Genomic DNA, 20114 nt, shown 5'->3' with positions numbered 1-20114 from the left:
AAATCCTGGCCTACGTTCATTGGATAGAGACTCTTTTCCACTCACTGAATTTGAAGAAGAAAGCTGCAGAGGAAAGGCTTGCATGTTTGAAGGCCACCTCATCTGAAATACTGGTGGAAAGGGAGAAGACACGAAAATTGGAGGCCGAGAACCTGCGCCTGTGTAGAGAACTGGCAGATCTCAAGGCTGTGAATCTTCTGTTTCCTGAACTGTGAGGCGTTCTTTCCATCATTCTTCTTTTGGTGCATCTTGTGATTTGGAGACTGTCCCAGTTAGCACAACAACGTTATTAAAACGTTGTAAAAACATTATGAAAATGTTATCATTTAATAACCTATAAAGTGATGACTTATCAACGATGCTGATTGGTTGAAAAATTCGTTTGATTTCTCTGTCAAAATTTCGTTCGGAGTTCATCTGCACTAAGCACGCGGGACTACTTTTCTCTGGAATGCGTCTTCCCCGTTCTAATTTTAGCGCTATTTACAGAACGGGATTTCCACACAAGCATTTATAGAACGACATGCATTCGTTTGATTTTTGTTTTTCATTGCTATCAAAAATAAGCACAACTAAAGATATGAATGAAATACAAATTAGTTTAAAGAAAGAACATACATAAGCGATGACGTGACAGAATAGTCAACTTGATGACGTAGACCACTTACTGGTAGAAGTAGACAGATTACACGAGTTCCCGGTATGAATCGTCTGCTTTACGAGATCGATAACATAACGAAGCAAGTGGCGACTTCTGATCTGGTAAATATTAATGAAATTGAACTGCGTTATACGGGGCTCAGTCAACGAGTGCGTTTTAGATGAAGAGGTGTTGAACTTTTTACTCGATATTGAAATGGAGCCGAGTTACATTCCACCGTTCCAACGACACAACCAGTGTTCAACGTCTCCTCCAACACAATGCAGCATAAATCCAGTCACCACTTGTTATCTTCCTTTATATTTAATTCAGCTTTTAGCCATTGCACCTTTAATTTGGCGTATAATCCATTTAAATCTGCACAGTAACGGTTCCTGACCTAAACGCACAGCCATGCCATTTTGTTGTTGTTTCATTCTTACATATATGTATTCCTACGCGTCATTTCAAAAACGTTAATTCAAGCTTTTTGATGGGAGAAACTATCTTAAAAACATAATTAAATGATAAGAAATAAAGCTACGCGCATTGATGAAGTTTTCCGTCCAAGGTTTCGTTTGATACATGCATCAAAAAAAGAATTATAAGTTTCATTTCTTAAATGAAAACATTTTCTAAAACGTTATAATACCGTGATTTGTGTGGGTTTTTTTAGCTCACCTGAGCTGAAAGCTCAAGTGAGCTTTTCTGATCACCCGTATTCCGGCGTCCGTCCGTCTGTCCGTCCGTCTGTCCGTCTGTAAACTTTTCACATTTTCAACTTCTTCTCAACAACCACTGGGCCAATTTCAACCAAAGTTGGCACAAAACATCCTTAGGTAAAGGGAATTCTAAATTGTTAAAATAAAGGGCCAGGCCACCTTTCAAGGGGGGATAATCAAGAAAAGGTAAAAATAGGGTAGGGTCATTAAAAATTCTTCTTCTCAAGAACCACTGGGCCAGAAAAGATGAAATTTATAGATAAGCTTTATTAGGTAGTACAGATTCTAAATTGTTAAAATCATGGCCCCCGGAGGTCGGATGGGGCCACAATAGGGGATCAAAGTTTTACATACAAATATATAGGGAAAATCTTTAAAAATCTTCTTCTCAAGAACCACAGAGCCAGAAAAGCTGAGATTTATATGAAAGCTTCCTTATATAATGCAGATTCTAAATTGTTAAAATCATGGCCCCCGGGGGTAGGATGGGACCACAATAGGGGATCAAAGTTTTACATACACATATATAGGAAAAATCTTTAAAAATCTTCTTCTCAAGAACCACAGAGCCAGAAAAGCTGAGATTTATATGAAAGCTTCCTGATATAGTGCAAATTCTAAATTGTTAAAATCATGGCCCCCGGGGGTCGGATGGGGCCACAATAGGGGGTCAAAGTTTTACATACAAATATATAGGGAAAAATCTTTTAAAATCTTTTTCCCAAGAACCACTAAGCCAGAAAAGCTGAGATTTATATGAAAGCTTCCTGATATAGTACAGATTCTAAATTGTTAAAATGATGGCCCACGGGGGTCGGATGGGGCCACAATAGGGGGTCAAAGTTTTACATACAAATATATAGGAAAAATCTTTAAAAATCATCTTCCCAAGAACCACTGATCCAGAAAAGCTGAGATTTATATGAAAGCTTCCTGATATAGTACAGATTCTAAATTGTTAAAATGATGGCCCACGGGGGTCGGATGGGGCCACAATAGGGGTCAAAGTTTTACATACAAATATATAGGAAAAATCTTTAAAAATCATCTTCCCAAGAACCACTGATCCAGAAAAGCTGAGATTTATATGAAAGCTTCCTGATATAGTACAGATTCTAAATTGTTAAAATGATGGCCCACGGGGGTCGGATGGGGCCACAATAGGGGGTCAAAGTTTTTTGTTTTTGTTTTTTTTGCTGTTTGTTTTTTTGTTTTGTTTTGTTTTTTTTTTTTCGTTTTTTTTTTTTTTTTTTTATATATAGTGCAGATTCAAGTTTGTTAAAATCATGGACCCCGGGGATTGGATGGGGCCTCAAGGGGGGCATCAAAGTTTTACATACAAATTTATAGGAAAAATCTTTAAAAATCTTCTTCTCAAGAACCACTGAGCCAGAAAAGCTGAGGTTTATATGAAAGCTTCCTGATATAGTGCAGATTATAAATTGTTAAGATCAAGGCCCCCGGGGGTCGGATGGGGCCACAATAGGGGGCCAAAGTTTTACATACAAATATATAGGAAAAATCTTTAAAAATCTTCTTCCCAGAACCACTAAGCCAGAAAAGCTGAGATTTACATGTATATGAAAGCTTTCTGATATAGTGCAGATTCAGGTTTGTTAAAATCATGCCCTCCTGGGGTAGGATGGGTCCACAATAGGGGATCAAAGTTTTACATACAAATATATAGGGAAAATCTTTAAAAATCTTCTTCTCAAGAACCATTGGGCCAAAGAAGTTCACATTTACATGAAAGCTTTCTGACATAGTGTAGATTCAAGTTTGCAAAAACCATGGCCTCCAGGGGTAGGTTTGGGGCCATAATAGGGACTACGGTTTTACATGCAAATAGATATGGAAAATCTTCTGATATGGACCAAGGTGACTCAGGTGAGCGATGTGGCCCATGGGCCTCTTGTTAAACGTTATCATAACATTTTTTGAAAACATTGTACTACAATGTTTTGAAAACATTTAAAAGAAACGTTTTGAGAACATTTCTAAGAAACCATTTCAGAACATTTTGAAGAAACGTTTTGAAAACATTTATAGAAACATTTTGAGAGCATTCAAAATTATATACGATATTTTTCAAACAATTCTGATAAATGTTTTCAAACCCTTTCACCAATGTTTTATATAAACTGTGAATATGTTTAAAAACCTGAACTGTAATAAAATAAAATAAACAACAGTCTTCTTTACAAATAAAATTTGTATTTTTGAAAAATCAGTCCATATTATTTCGAATCTGATGGAAATTCATCTTCTTTTTGATTTGACTTCTTTCCCCCTTTTTTCTGAAAAAAAAACAACCAAACAATTGAACATGAAACAAAAATTTACAAAATTATTACTCATTTATGCGGACAATTGCATGTACTATGTGTATTCACACAGCTGATGAAGACAAGAAACACGTGATATGCTACAGAGTTGTAAAAACAGACCAGCATAAGATTTAACAATGTTTTACTGTATTTTTCTGATGACAAACTTCATATATATACCTTAGCATAATTAGTTCCTCCAGGAAGGTATGGAGCAAACCCGAGAACGTCTAAAACTTCTCCTTTAATTGTCTCAAACGAGACAGTTTTCTTTGGTACTTTGCGTGCAGCATCTATAAAAATGTGGAATGGAATTCATTGTAAAAAGTATATATCAGTACATGTGTTCAAAACAGTTGAATTACAGCATTAGTTAAAATGACATGTGATGAAATGAAATCACGAGGATCGACAAAATGATAAACCTATATGTTTTAGTTTATTATTATTTATTTATTTAATATATCAAACTTGTATTGTTTAAACTTACAAAGTTTTTTTTTATATATAAAGGGGGTTCCAATAAAGGCAATTTTTCCTTTCTGTCCAGCGCCACTAAACTGGCTCATGCAATTGTTGATCATAATTAACACATCTCAGTAAAATTTTACAGGAAGAGGATATTCAATTCAATAAATACATGAAAGATCTAGCAGGTACTCAGTACGTTGTCCCCAACCCCGGGAATTTAACAAAAGAAAAAGTGGGAGAATTTCATATAAAAAAAAATACTGATTTTGTTTCAAATCATCCTTAATTAGTATGAATGCCTTTTAATGTTACTCAGTCTGTGGGGACAGTATTTGAGCTAGCTGTGAAAAATGTGCAAATATAAGAATAAGAGGGACGCTGCGTCTTTACAAATGTGTAGGTGGATATGTGTAAACAATAAGAACAAAGCAGCACTCAAATCACTGCATTCTACTAAAAAATTCAGAGTTATCTCAAACAATCAATATAGCCATGCATATCATACTAGTGCTGCATAATTTGTGTATTAGTAATGGTGTACATTTGATGTTAGTATTTCAAAATTAATGTTCTTAGAATTTGAATTTCTTTTGTTTACAAATCAAATTATACCTTACAATTGCTAAATATACAGAATAAATCATTTACATATCGATGCTGGCATTTATAAGATATAAATATTAATATTAACTACAAAACTATACTCACATTACACGACTGTTCACCAGCTTTCAGACTTTGTGTGACAAGAATGGCTTGGGTTTTCCAAAACTTTGACCTACACAGCATATCAAATCGCGAGAAAATTGCATAACTATGATCGGCTGTATGAGTCTTGGCCATAGCACCCCGCTGTGTCATTCCATTAATTCTCGGTAAACACATTGAAAGGGGAACCTTAGAATTCCCAGAGCAGAGCATACCCACAAGCAAATGAAATGAATTCATTTGTTCAAAATATTTTTGAGTTAAATTAAAAATACACTTTTTTTCTTTTTTTGTGTGTGTTAAAATAAAAGATGTTTTAAAACTGGCGTAAGATGATTACCAGTAATTTAGAAGCATGAAATCATTTTCCTTAACTTACAAAATGATTATCATAATTCAATACACTGCAGTTGAATCTTGTACGTTAACAATTGTTTTAAAAGTTTGATATCAGTTAAATAAATCAAACCAAATTGAAGTACTAGTAGTTTTGAAAGTTATATGTATTTCTGTAACGTTTTAAAAATGTTTTATCAACATTGTAAAGCAATGTTGTATTTGTGTTGGCTGGCAACATTTTAATATTATGTAATTTTAAAAAAATCACTTTCAAAAGAGTATCTTTAAAACACTACTTTGATTTGGGTCACTTTAAGAAAAAACATAGTATATTAAGTATGTTTCTTAAATCATTATTGAAACGTTTTGAAAACGTATTTTCAAATGTTTAAAAGAAAAATGATCCTAACAGTTTCAACAATGTTTTTACAATGTTTTTATAACGATGACAAAATGATTCTAAAACACTGACAAATGTTTGGTCAAAAACGTTTGCTTATAACATTTTTATAACTGGAAAAAAAAATGCTATCATAACATTTTAAAAATGTTTTGTTAGTAATGTTTTCTGATAACATCCTTACAACAGGAATACAATGTTATGAAAACGTGTTACTTGGGGTGTTTTGTTAACTGTAGATTTTTTTTTTAACTTGTAGATTTGTTTTGTTAAAATGAGTCTTTAATTGTAATGAAATAACTTACAATCCGTTGTATCATATTGATACATAATTTATATTTATATTTATAATAATATGGACTGTTGAATGAATTTCAAATATTATTTGTTGCCAAATATTATGCTGTTATATTGCATAATTTAATGAATTGTTTCTTCATATTGTAATGTATTGTAGTGAATGCTTATAGCTATTATAAAATTTCTATATACACGTGTATTTACTAATGTATGTATCGCATACATTAGGTCTTAAGAAGGGGAGAGTGTAATGGTGGATGATTTATAGTGTCATTGTTATTTAATATATCTAGTCACGTACTGATATGGATTGTAATATTCATAGTGTTGTGTAACATTATGCTATTACTATATTATTATTATATTTCTTTTAACGTCGGGTTCGTTGCCGACTTTGCACGTGTATCAGGCCGTTCTGGACGACGTTTGACGTACATGTATGTGAACGGCCTGACCACCGCGACGTTTTCAACGGACAGATCAGAGCTAGCCTGGTACAGATAAGCTACCAGTAGGTATCCACCACCCCTAGACTTCAATATTATTATTTTGAACATTTCTTTTAATAAACCTTTGTAAACCTTCAAAATATGTTTTTACTCTCTATAAATGACAGAATCTGGATTTACATGGAAACGTACCTGTAGGTTTCCCGTTACAATTTTAAGAAATATTAATTACTGGGAAAATCATGCATAAAATTCCAAACAAAACTATTACTCCTCATTATTTGTGAGGCCGGGAAAATATCAATACATGCATTTTTCACTGGCGACAGTAATGGGGCATTTTAATATTAGGCATAGTACTCAGGCTGCATTGAAATCAGAGAGGTGAAAAATTAGATCACCGAGTTATAATTGATAAGATATGATATCCCAACTAAATGGTACTGAAAAGAACCCAAAAATAATGAAAATTGTTTACATAATCTTAATCTGAAACTATTACACCGACAAAAATGAGTTTGGGTGCTTGTAAACGTTAAAAAAAATTTTTTTTTTAAAAGGAGGGGAGAGTAGATCTACATTAAAGCGCTTCCCCGTTAGGCCTACATGTAGAGTGGTTATTTTTGAGTAGGCTTTAAAGTTTAACAATATTCCGAACGCATTGATATGTTTAAAGTTTTTCCTTCTTTGCTAGCCAAGGGTTTTCGGTCCACTCCGCTCCCTATAAACATTTATGGGGAGCGGAGTGGACCGAAAACCCTTGGCTAGCGAAGATACGTGTTTTCAGAAATTGCAGTCTTTACCAATAAACGATAAACAATAACAATAAACGATTTAAAAAAAAAAAGTACTATCACATGAATAAAATTGTGTTGATGTGTTGCCTAGATGCATAACATTTTTTTTAATTCATTCTTCCTTTCTTTCGCTCTCTCTAAGCCATCTAATTTTAGACTGGGCTCGAAAATCCCAAAAATAACGGACCAATCGGCACGAAGTATAATGTTTATTTTGGGAGATTGCAGTTAGTCTTGATATAAATTATACCCGTCTGCGTGCAGAGTATTTTTCGAGTGGGAGCTCTGTGGATTTAACGGACACTGTTGCAATAGGTATGTATATTTTAATGTTGTTTGATTTGCAAAATGTGTTAGCCTTAGAACCGGAATTCCATTCGTGAGATGCCGTAATTTAAACGGAAATCATCGAGTTTGCTTTTTCACTCGGCACACCTTGGACGATTTCACATTGTCGTGTGAATAGCGAGATTAGTCGATGTGTGCCGATTGAGGTGAAATTTCCCATGATTCCTCAATTATCTTATCCCCCTCTAGGAAGCAATTGAGGTGTGGTCGAATGTTTAGTGACTCAGTGCTTCGAATGGTAGACTCGCTATAGAATAACATTATTTTGTAAATAAGGTAAGAATACAGATGGTATAAATCAAATATTCGGGTAGTAGTAGACACTGTGATGAACATATTGGGTTTATGAGCGCAGTAAATTGGATAAAAAGGGTTATATCCGTATAAGGCATTCGCTGGCAAATTTGAACCACGAATCTGATTTTTTTGTATTGCCTTGGTTTCAATGTATGAAATGAAGGTTAGATTTGACTGATACGTCTGATTACGGTCATACTCCACATCTCGATGTGTAAGTTATGTCTGATATGATCCTCTTTTTCTGCGGAGAGGAATATTGCGATGTGTGCCGCCATTGATTATATGTAAAGTAGGTGAACTCCATTGAGAAAGAGGTACAAACCCGAAAGAGAATAACACGCCATCAGATTGTTATAGAAAGCCGGTGATTACATAGGTAGGGACCTGGGTGTTGTTTACTGTCAGAGAAGAAGCAGTAAACCGTTTGGGGTAAGAGTTGTGGGTGAACAGCTACCTGTTTCACTGCCTGCGTACTTCCTGTTTTTTAACTTTGACCTTCTGTAAGAACCCTGTGTCTTGTTTCTGTTAATAATGGAAGCAGGTAGTTTTTAGACGTCAACCTTTAGAGTTTGATTTGGTTCTGTCTACATTGGACATCTTGGTACAGTGAGAGACGGGAACTAGTTCATGTTCACATCATCTTATCTTTGTCAGGTGGGGCAGGGTGCTTTTGAAACTGAAAGTTTTCTTTTGATACAGTTAAGATACCAACTCAAGATGATTTTTTTCTCTCATTGTTTTGATTTAAAAGAATGTATATTTGTATTTATCCACCCTATTTGAGAATCTTTCATCATTAAGAGGGACGTCGCCAGATGAGGAGTGGGGTGGATTTTGACGTGATGCGTGGCACTCAGAAGCCTAAGAAGTGAGAGACTCAGCGTTCTTTATTAAGTGAAATGTCAATGCTTTCAGTGATGAGTCCTTGGTTGTCGAAGTCCCATCCAAACTTTCACCTCCAGCAGTCTTCACAACAACTTTTTTTCGTGCATTTAAAGCTAGATTTTTATTTAGTCATAGGCTTGTTTTGCTGTGATTTTTAGTATTATCTCAAAATGACCTCTATTCCAGCCGCTGACATTTGCGACGTTCAGACAAGTAAAAACATTGTCATTCTCTTTTTTTTCTTTTTCATTTGTCTGTTAGCAGGTTAGAATTAGTTGTGGAGAAAAATGAATTTGTTCTTTCAGGAATTGCAGTGACTGCTCATTTTTTAAATCAGAAATATCCAAACCGTTTGCATTCCTATCGGACTTGACTTGGTATTTTCATTGTGGCTAACATTTTAAGCTGGTGACATTAATTAGGTTTGGACTGGATTGTGTATTATTAGGGGACCAGCTAAACATTGACTTGTACCAGTATAGTAGCACACCTCTCGCTGATAATTGCCTTGTACTTGGCATTTGAAGTTGTGATGTTAAATTAAAATCCTGCAAAAGGGGCATGGCACTTTGGTAAAATGTGCCTGATGGTACAACACCTTTAATAAAGGACATTACATTACAACACTGAGGGATCGCACTCGGGGAGTTATCTATAGTGTAAGACTTTGACAACTGTAAAAGATTACTTAAAATATATAAAAATGATTTTTGTTTGTGCAGTTTCTACAGTTTAAGGGACATTTTATCCGTGCAAGGGGAAATATTCATTTGTTGTCTAAGGGGAATGGTACCCTTTACAGGTAGTGAAAACAACCCAGATAAATCATTGAGGATAGAATATTTCCTTACACTTATACTCATTTTGAATTCAGTTTATACATCAAAATTTTGTGTCACACACTGGTTGCAAGTTATTCCAACAGTGCTGTGCAATACTTAACATAGATATGATAGTCACATGACCATCTCTGTATTAAACTCTTGTACATATTGTCACATGAACATCTCTGTATTAAACTCTTGTACATATTGTCACATGAACACCTCTGTATTCAACTCTTCATTGATTTTTTTTGGTTTTCAAACTACCACCCCTCCTTTTGAATTGGGGGGAAATTAGCGACATTTTCCTCAAATTGGGAAAAATCATTCATAGTAAATTGAAATGGTAAAGATGCATAAAATAATCAAATAACAATTTTTTTTGTTTGAGGTTTATTTCAGATCTGATTTAAAATCATAAAATAAATCATTAATTAACATTAAATATGTATTGGAAGTCACACCTTGTATACATATTATTTACTTATTCTAAGAAATATTTATTGTCTAATTTCATAAAGAAAATAATAAATTATTAATTCACCAGCATTTGTACCCATAATCCAATCTAATTGAAATTAGATGTTGGATCCGCTTGCATACTCGCTACACAAACATCTAAAAACATCCCATAGAGGGTCACGTCAGAGGTCAAATTCGGTATCACTTTAGACTTATCGGCTTCAACAAACATTCAATGATTTTGCCAGTGGTGATTTCATTGGTCAATCGAATTTGACCTCTGACGTGACCCTCTACTGGATGTTGTTAGATGTTTATGTAGCGAGTATGCGAGCGGATCCAACATCTAATTTTAATTAGATTGACCCATAATCTTGTAAATATTATATTAATAATCAAGTTTCCAGAACGTCTCTCCTGTTTGTATTTTTCGGATTTTGGTAAAATCCTATACTGTTGGCCACTTCCTGTTATTAGCCTTACCCTACATATTATGGCGGTCAAACTGAAAGTGTCAACATTATGGCTTAATGTGTATCTGGAAACTATACACTATGCTGGATATCTGTTTATATGAATGCCTCCATTGTTTTACATATTCTTTCCAAAACCTTTTGCATGTACAGTGGTTTGGAGAATAAAACTGAAGTAAAAAACGTATTTACTCTTTGTCAGCAATATACGGTAACACTTTTTTTAAAAATGGCCTAATTTCCCTAGGTTTGAAATTGGGAAAAATATATATATATAATTGGGGGAAAATAGCTAATTTTATTGAGGGGAAACAGCCGAATACCGGTGGCACTTTGGCTCCCCAAAAAATCACTGCTTTTGTACATATTGTCACATAGTTGTGTGCGCATTGTTTGTAAACTTTGGTAGGTTTTACAGATCATCGGCAAACTAAACTAGAACGCATCTATTTTATCACAATTATAATTTGATTAAAATGCTGTTTAATATTGAATAGGGTTGTTGTGATGATAGGAGATTTGAGTAAGTAATTCTGTTGGCTTAGGCAATTAGTTGTCCAAGGCCAAGTCGCGAATGATTAAAAAAAATCTTTAAAGATTTTTATGTTTTGTGGTTTGTACTGTTTCCATTTTTATTGTCATATATAAAAAATACTCATTGAATATGCATGGGACTCGTCAAATTTTTGTGGGACTCAAGATGCTTAAAAACCACGAGTCAGGGACTCGTCTTCGTTAATTTCTAGTGACAACCCTGATGATTGATAGATTGAATATTGTTTAATGTCCCTCTCGAGAATATTTCACTCATATGGAGCCGTCACCACTGCAGGTAAGTAAAGTGCTGCAAAATTTAGACTTATGCTCGGCGCTTATGGTCTTTGAGCAGGGAGGGATCTTTATCGTGCCACACCTGCTGTGACACGGGACCTCCGTTTTTGCAGTCTCGCTGGAAAGACCGTCCCATTTAATCACCTCTTGTAACAAGCAAGGGGATGCTGGGGACCTATTCTAACCTTTATCCCCACAGGATTGTACTGATTGTAACATGAACACTTCTGTATTGAACTCTTGTATTTTTTTCTTTCCAGCGATAATGGCAGCCATTAGGAAGAAGTTGGTAATCGTCGGAGATGGTGCCTGTGGTAAGACCTGTCTCTTGATCGTCTTCAGTAAGGATCAGTTCCCTGAAGTCTACGTCCCCACCGTCTTTGAGAACTATGTGGCTGACATCGAAGTCGATGGAAAGCAGGTAAGACTGAGGGGGACATTTTCCAACACAGCTTCCACAGAGCCCCCAGAGGTTCCTGGGCAATTAAACCTAGTCCCCAGGGGTGTTTATCAACAATATCAAGAATTTCTATTCTGAGAAGAACTTGTTTTAATATTTCTGATTCTTGTACTGTGTCATGCTAACTTCTGGGTCGACGTCCTACGTTGTTTCCTGAAATTCTCTTTTTCCACTGTCCGTTCTCGGGGGACGGTACGCGTTGTCTCGCTCTAGAAGACCATGCTGACACTTTGGTGAGTCCACTCGTTTCTCAGCATGGATTGTAGAACTGTTGTTATGTTTCGGAGGGAGCACACCTAACTCAGCTTGTCACGTCCTAACTCTTGACAAAGTTACGTCATCTCTAGTCTTTTCTCTAACCTTTGCTTTAGTGTTAGTACATTCAGCATGTTCACCTTAATCTGATATTGGATTAAGAGAATTATTAGAGTAACCATTGTATGGGACCCATTAATTTTGTAACATATTCAGCATGTACATAATCTGTATTTTTTTCGGCATTCGTTTTTTATTTGTTCCTTCTCTCTCTCTCTCTCTCTCTCTGCCATAAAACGTCTTTGGTTTTTCATTTGATTTGATATGTGATGTCTCTTTTGCTCTGTCTCGTGTTTGAGTAAAAAAAAAAAATTACTAGATTTATTGCATATTCTTTACAAAATTACAAAAACACGGTTGAATCTCTACCAGGAGAGTTGCATTCACTAGTGTATTGTTATAAATGTATTTGTTCATGCGTTGTTAGTTGATAAAATTAGGGAAATTGGCATATATAATATATATATATATATATATATATATATATATATATATATATATATATATATATATATATATATTGTAATAAGAAAATTTGTTCTACCTTGATAATAATTACTTGATGTTTTGACACAAGTCTAGTACTTGTTTAAGCATTTTTAAGAGAAGTATTTGGTTAACTTGTTTGTTGCTAGATCAATTGAGGAAGTTGATTTACATAACTAAATCAGATCTTCATTTGGGAAGGAGTAGGTTTTTAGGGGACACAAATCACACAGCTTGGAGGAACGCAGATACTAGTGCACATTGTATTAAGTGGTGGGAGTTAAAAGGAATGCATTTAATTTACAAAAAGTTTGTTTGTTTTTTTTTTCAAATAGCGTGTTTGCATTAATGAATGTCCTGACAGTAAACTGCATGAAAGTGAAGGTTAACACTCAATAAACAGCAACTGTTTTTTTTTTTTAGTAATAAGCACTTGATTTGAGGCAAGAATGAACTGATTTTTGATTAATTTTTCATTTGAACCAGTCATGACAGTGTTTAATATTCAACAGTATGATTGCATGTAGAGAAATGATCAATGTCAAAGAAATGTCATAAAGAAATAATGTAGACCTAAGAAATGTCATAAAGAAATGATGTCATTTGCTGCTATATTTCTCTTCGTAGGATTTCATTTACCAGGGCCTTCAATCTCTTTGAATGGGTCCGATAAACGGACCCTTCCCAATTGGGACACCCCCCACCCCCAGATTCCCAATTTACTTATCTAGAAATTCCCTGTTATATTGTGTGTATATAAAAGAAATTAAATCCTGTTAGTTTCATTTTTACTGATAACTTCTTGTGCAATTTCGACAATGCCCGAAAAGTAAAATTTCCCAATTTGACCCAAAACATCGACAAATTTTCCCAATCTAATGGGACAAGGACAGTGACAGCCCTGATTTACTACCTGAGGAAATGGAGGAGTTTATAGAAAACCTGATAGATATTAAGGGATAGACATTAAGTTTTCATCACGCTTACCCTTTGGGCAAGTAAACTCAAAAGTTTTACCTGTCCAAATGAAAAACTTAGTTGTTCGAAATGTTTTAGATTCTGATAAGCCAATCAACCAGTAATGCTAATTATCTCCTTCTGTCAATCGGTGAATAGCTAAGTTTTCCCTTCTTTATAATATTTTTCCCTCTTTCAAGTTTTTACTTCTTCCCCACAATGTAAAAAGGTTGTAGATCTACATAAGAAAATGACAAAGCTGTTTGTAGGGAAATAGATCTTGTGAATTCACTGCCAAAAAAAAAACAACAACAAAAAACAGACTAGTAATGTAACATTTAGCGAAGTTTTTGATACATGTACCCTTGATTCAAATTATCAACGTTTTATGACAATTAAAAAAAGTCTCAAGAGTGTAACAAATCAGTTTTTATAAGATAACTGGTAAGAAAATACAAAGTATCGATAATAGTGAGTAGCGCTGCATGGTCATACTTCTGTCAGGGTTAATGAAACGTTCACACCGCCTGATTTATTCTTATTTTCGACACCCCCTTTCTATCGTCTTCTTTCCTTTCTGGTTGTTTACCTCACCAAAATACTTAAAGAGGAGGTTGTGAAGCCCCCCCCCCCCCCCCTTTTGTCATAAGCATGACTAAAGCAATGCGTACGTAGGATAGTTTTTTATTCGAAACAGCTTACTGATAGAATAAGATACAGTACGATCTACTAGAATGGGCCTTCACTATAATCTGACAATTCGGTAAAGAAAACAGTAGATGGAGTTGAACTATTTGATATTAATCAAGCTTAACACATTATAACATTATAATTATCCCATTTCCTACTGAAAAAATTACTTACCCCATCAGGCAAGTGCGTATTGAGTTTCACTTGTCTGAACTGGGTTTTCGCTTGCCTCGGGCAATTGGACAACCGTTAATGTCGATCCTTGATATTTTGTTTCGTGCATGTAGACATTTTTATGTAAAAAAAGAGGGGGGGGGGGGTTGTTGGGTGTAGACGTTGTGTTCAATTATTACCTGTAATCAATTATGGATTGTGTCTGATTATTACCTATAATCGATTATGGATTGTATCTGATTATTACCTGTAATGGATTATATCTGATTATTACCTGTAATTGATTATGGATTGTATCTGATTATTACCTGTAATCGATTATGTCTGATTATTACCTGTAATTGATTATGGATTGTGTGTGATTATTACCTATAATTGATTATAGATTGTATCTGAGTATTACCTATAATTGATTATGGATTGTATCTGATTATTACCTGTAATTGATTATGGATTGTATTTGATTATTACCTGTAATTGATTATGGATTGTGTCTGATTATTACCTATAATTGATTATGGATTGTGTGTGATTATTACCTGTAATTGATTATGGATTGTATCTGATTATTACCTGTAATTGATTATGGATTGTATCTGATTATTACCTGTAATTGATTATGGATTGTGTCTGATTATTACCTGTAATTGATTATGGATTGTATCTGATTATTACCTGTAATTGATTATGGATTGTGTCTGATTATTACCTGTAATTGATTATGGATTGTGTCTGATTATTACCTGTAATTGATTATGGATTGTATCTGATTATTACCTGTAATTGATTATGGATTGTATCTGATTATTACCTGTAATTGATTATGGATTGTATCTGATTATTACCTGTAATTGATTATGGATTGTGTCTGATTATTACCTGTAATTGATTATGGATTGTGTCTGATTATTACCTATAATTGAATATGGATTGTGTCTGATTATTACCTGTAATTGATTATGGATTGTATCTGATTATTACCTATAATTGATTATGGATTGTGTCTGATTATTACCTATAATTGATTATAGATTGTATCTGATTATTACCTGTAATTGATTATGGATTGTGTCTGATTATTACCTGTAATTGATTATGGATTTCGGTCTTATTGCCCATCACTACCTGTGATCCCTGTGAGTTATGCGTAGAATTTCGTGAAAAATATTTTTATTAAAAAAAAAAATTGGGATGGGGAAAGTTATATTATCTTGGGAGTGCCCCACCATAAAAGTGATTGGAACATGTAATAATGTGTGTAATGTTGTAAGTACTGAAGATGTGTGATGTGCTGGCACCCTGGCAGGACCTCATCAGTTATCTGGTACAGCTAATAATCCAGTGAAATTTCTGAGTATGTCGACATGTCTCCTATGATTGGTTCATCAAACAATCTGTTAAAATTACTCACTTCAACTCGAGGATGAAGTTTTTCTTATTCGCAAAACATAGAACACACTGATAAAAAGAAACATTCCAACTGTCAGAATAACATCACAACTCACACATGTCATAAGATGTAAATATTTAGATGTATAGCACAAATCTTCTTTTTTTTAATTGAATGACATGTAGGCAAGGTTCACCGGAAGTGGATGACTTCAGATTGAAAAAGTAGTGTGTCGTGTATATTGGCAATTGTGTAACGTGGGGTCTGCGGAAGCATGTGTATGTTTTTTTTTTTCTCTCGCTTTGTTCCTGTTATGCATTGTTGTGAGAGACACCACAGTTAGTCTCTCCCTTTAGCAATAAGATGACCCCCTCAGGGTCAGTCACAAGGCATGACCTGGTCTGCTGGGTCATGGGGTCAAACTAGCAGGTCGATTTCTATTTGCTTGATTGTGACAAATTTAGTTTGCGCATGCATGTATGTACGTGTTGCTTAGTTTCTAAGTTTCAGTCCTAACTGTATTGTAACCCTAGGGCATAGTATGCCATTCAAAATGTGCACAGTTGATGGTTAACTTGTATATATATAGATATATACATCTGTTAATGTATGCAGTTTCATTTGTAAACTTCTGACTTTTCTTTAAGTGTAAGATTATTCTTTTATAAAGGAATGTAGTTTGTTGATGACCTGATTTATCTAAGTTTCACTTTCATGTTTTACTTTCGCTTTCAGGTTGAGTTGGCATTATGGGATACAGCAGGACAGGAAGACTACGACAGGCTCCGCCCACTATCCTATCCGGACACAGACGTCATACTAATGTGCTTCTCTATAGATAGCCCCGACAGTTTAGAAAATATCCCTGAAAAATGGACACCGGAAGTCAAACACTTCTGTCCCAATGTACCCATAATCCTGGTAGGCAACAAGAAAGACACGAGAAATGATCCCAACACACAGAAAGAGCTGAAGAAGAGTAAGCAAGAGCCCGTCAAAACAGCTGAGGGCAACGCGATGGCAGAACAGATTCATGCCTTCTCCTACCTTGAATGTTCGGCGAAAACAAAAGAGGGGGTGAGGGAGGTGTTCGAAACGGCCACTAGGGCGGCACTGCAGGTCAAAAAGAAGAGGGGAAAGAAGTGCCTGCTCCTTTAGGAATGATTGGTGCTGGTTTTAAGAAGGGACATTCTACTGAAGAGATAAAACATTCTTAACATATTACGTGTGTGACAGAGAAACTACAGATGTAGAAGAACTGTGTGTTCGTGTTAAAAGAGAGCAATGATTGTTATGGCCGATCTTTAAAATTTTATAATATTTTTACGAGGTTTAAGATTATGATGTTGATAATGCCCCTGCAGCATTTGAGTCATATTTCTGGTTTGGGAGAATTCTGATAAGTTATTTCTTTTCCTAGACTGGGAGAATTCTGATAAGTTATTTCTTTTCCTAGACTGGGAGAATTCAGATATTTCTTTTCCTAGACCGGGAGAATTCCATTATGAGTTATAGAAGATCCGTATTTATACATATAGTTCTGTAAACATTCCAGAAGGTAGTCGGCTTAGGTCTCGTGATGTTAGCTGTCCTATAGAGTTCAAGGGACCAATGGGTTTTTTGTTGTTAATCGTGTTGTATAATTTGTTCTTTCTTCTAACAGATAATCAGTGTTTGTGTCTTCAAGTCCATAAAACTGTAAACTTCAGAAAATAGTCTGAGTAGTAGGGCTTATGATTTTCAGAATCCTTGTTATAAAAATATCAGGGAAAGCACTTATTGGGATCCAATTTCACAACTGAATTTCCTTCTTTCACTCTCGACTTGTAAGAGATGATAAGTACTACAGTGTATCCCTATGTATTTTACAGTGATCTGTTCACTGCTATAGTCTTATTGAAGAATTCAATGCTACTTAGTAATTTATAGAAATACATCTTTCACACACAAAATAATGTTTATATGACAAGTATGTTCTTGTAAGTGGGAGTTTTCCGCATAATATGTCACTTGTTTAAATTGCTTTTATAACGTACCAGAGGTGGGTTTTTTTTTTCTTCTTGTAAGAAAATGCGGTAAGCTTGTTTTTGTTAACATTTCTTTCTGTTTGGGGAATATTTTTTTGTGGAGAGAAAAATGAGGGGAGTTAATCGTGTACAAGCAGTAATAATATGTAGACTGATCAAGTACTGTGTATATAATTTTACTGTGTAACAAAGCCGCTTCATTGTATAGATTCTGTGACTAGAAAATTCTTCATATCTTGTCATAATAAAAATACAGAAATGCCACAGTATTCTGCTGCAGGTGTGTGGTTTTTTTTTGGGGGGGGGGGTTGGGGTTGTAATAAAGATTTACTGTCCTCCTTTCAGTGAGAGTGTAAATGAGGAAGGAGCTGTATACAGATCTTGAGACATTGAAGTACTCTAACATTTGACAAGGAGCTGTATACAGATCTTGAGGCAGTGAAGTACTTTAACATTTAACAAGTACTGGAAAGCTGTATAAACTCGTGGTACCTATAGTCAGAGTAATGTAACTGTATCTCGAGACAGGCCCTCACAGTAGAACATTATCACTTTAAAGATAGAACAATCCATCCAGGGGAACAATAGTAGAAATGATAAACATATATAAAGTACTCAAACATTTTGACAAATACTGGAAAGTTTTATGAACTTGGGTGTGTATAATAGAAATGACAAACATATATAAAGTATTCTAACATTTTGACAAATGCTGGAAAGTTTTATGAAGTCGGGAACTTATAGTAGAAATAAACAAGGTCTGGAAATAAGGTGTTGTCTGTGTAATGAACACTGTCATTATACAGTGAAACTTGTGACGATGTTTCTTCCCCGTGTCTAACAATACATGCAGTGATTTATTGATTTCACAGCCATTTCTGCTGGTATGTAATGTGGGATATTTGATGTGAAACTTTTCCATTTGAAGAACAAACCAGGAAGTCTTGTCAGAAAAACACGGAAGATTTCGGTTGGTTAAGACATAAGGAGGATCAATGGTGACATCCTGGTGTTTTCATTCTGTCTCAAGATAAGATAGGGATGGATCCAGGATTTAATGTAAAGAGGGGGTGGGGTTGAAAGGCAATGAGGTTAATGTAAAGAAGGGGTGGGGTTGATCGACAGGAGAGGCAATGAGGCCTTAAATCCTGAGTTAATTATACTAATAGTAATATATGTAACTGATATATATACACATGCTAACCCTGATCAAGACATGGGGCTCATGGTGGATGTGCCCGGTCGACAGGGGATGCTTACAACTCCACCTAGGCACCTGATCCCACCTCTGGTTTGTCCAGTGGTCCATGTTTGCCCAATTCTTTATTTTGTATTTCTTGCAGGAATTTGTTCACTGTTCGTTATCTTCACCTTTCATGTGTAGGAATGAGGGGGGATGTTAAAGTCTGTAAACCCAGGAACAATTTGATATTCAAAAGTACTCGTAATTTATAAATTTAGAGCACCCGTTCTAGACGAGCTGTGTATACTGGGAGAATGATGAAAAGTACTTCAACGTGTTCCTTTATATATATCCCATGTGATCGTGTATTCCGTTATATATCCCATGTGATCGTGTATTCCGTTATATATCCCATGTGATCGTGTATTCCGTTATATATCCCATGTGATCGTGTATTCCGTTGTATATCCCATGTGATCGTGTATTCCGTTATATATCCCATGTGATCGTGTATTCCGTTGTATATCCCATGTGATCGTGTATTCCGTTGTATATCCCATGTGATCATGTATTCCGTTATATATCGCATGTGATCGTGTATTCCGTTATATATCCCATGTGATCGTGTATTCCGTTGTATATCCCATGTGATCGTGTATTCCGTTGTATATCCCATGTGGTCGTGTATTCCGTTATATATCCCATGTGATCATGTATTCCGTTATATATCCCATGTGATCGTGTATTCCGTTATATATCCCATGTGATCGTGTAGTGTGCTGCACAATGTAGATTATTTTACCGGGGTCACGTGAAATCTTCAAAATATTGGCTTGTGGACACAGATCGACTTAACATGTTTAAACAGCCAAATGCTCATCTAAAATTGGTAAATGTTCGATTTCAGACGAGTGAACGGGGAAATGTGGAATTTTCAGTTCATGTAACGAGATGGAACTGCATTTTCAGAATGTTATACAGGTTTTTTTCCCCTATTAGAATCTGTAAATGACTATTTTAACATCCGGTTTCAGGTTGAATTGGCATTATGGGATACTGCTGGACAGGAAGACTACGACAGGCTCCGCCCACTATCCTATCCGGACACTGACGTCATACTAATGTGCTTCTCTATAGATAGCCCCGACAGTTTAGA

General features: G+C 35.2%; 1 protein-coding gene across 1 annotated transcript in view; it reads left to right on the top strand.

Moving 5' to 3' along the window:
• Window positions 1–7617: 7617 nt before the first annotated feature.
• The window catches only part of LOC125653897 (ras-like GTP-binding protein RHO), a 13272-nt gene continuing 775 nt past the window's right edge, over window positions 7618–20114 (top strand). Inside the window, exons 1-4 of the mRNA XM_048883568.2 lie at window positions 7618–7777; window positions 11537–11697; window positions 16484–16867; window positions 19993–20114. The exon at window positions 19993–20114 is cut by the window's right edge and continues 775 nt beyond it. Of these exons, the coding sequence (XP_048739525.1) occupies window positions 11542–11697; window positions 16484–16867; window positions 19993–20114 (662 nt within the window). The 5' untranslated portion in view covers window positions 7618–7777; window positions 11537–11541. The remainder of the gene's footprint in view (window positions 7778–11536; window positions 11698–16483; window positions 16868–19992) is intronic.

This window comes from Ostrea edulis, chromosome 7 (assembly GCF_947568905.1).
Source record: "Ostrea edulis chromosome 7, xbOstEdul1.1, whole genome shotgun sequence".
In the NCBI taxonomy this organism is placed as follows: Eukaryota; Metazoa; Mollusca; class Bivalvia; order Ostreida; family Ostreidae; genus Ostrea; species Ostrea edulis.
This window is presented reverse-complemented; position numbering and strand designations above follow the sequence as displayed.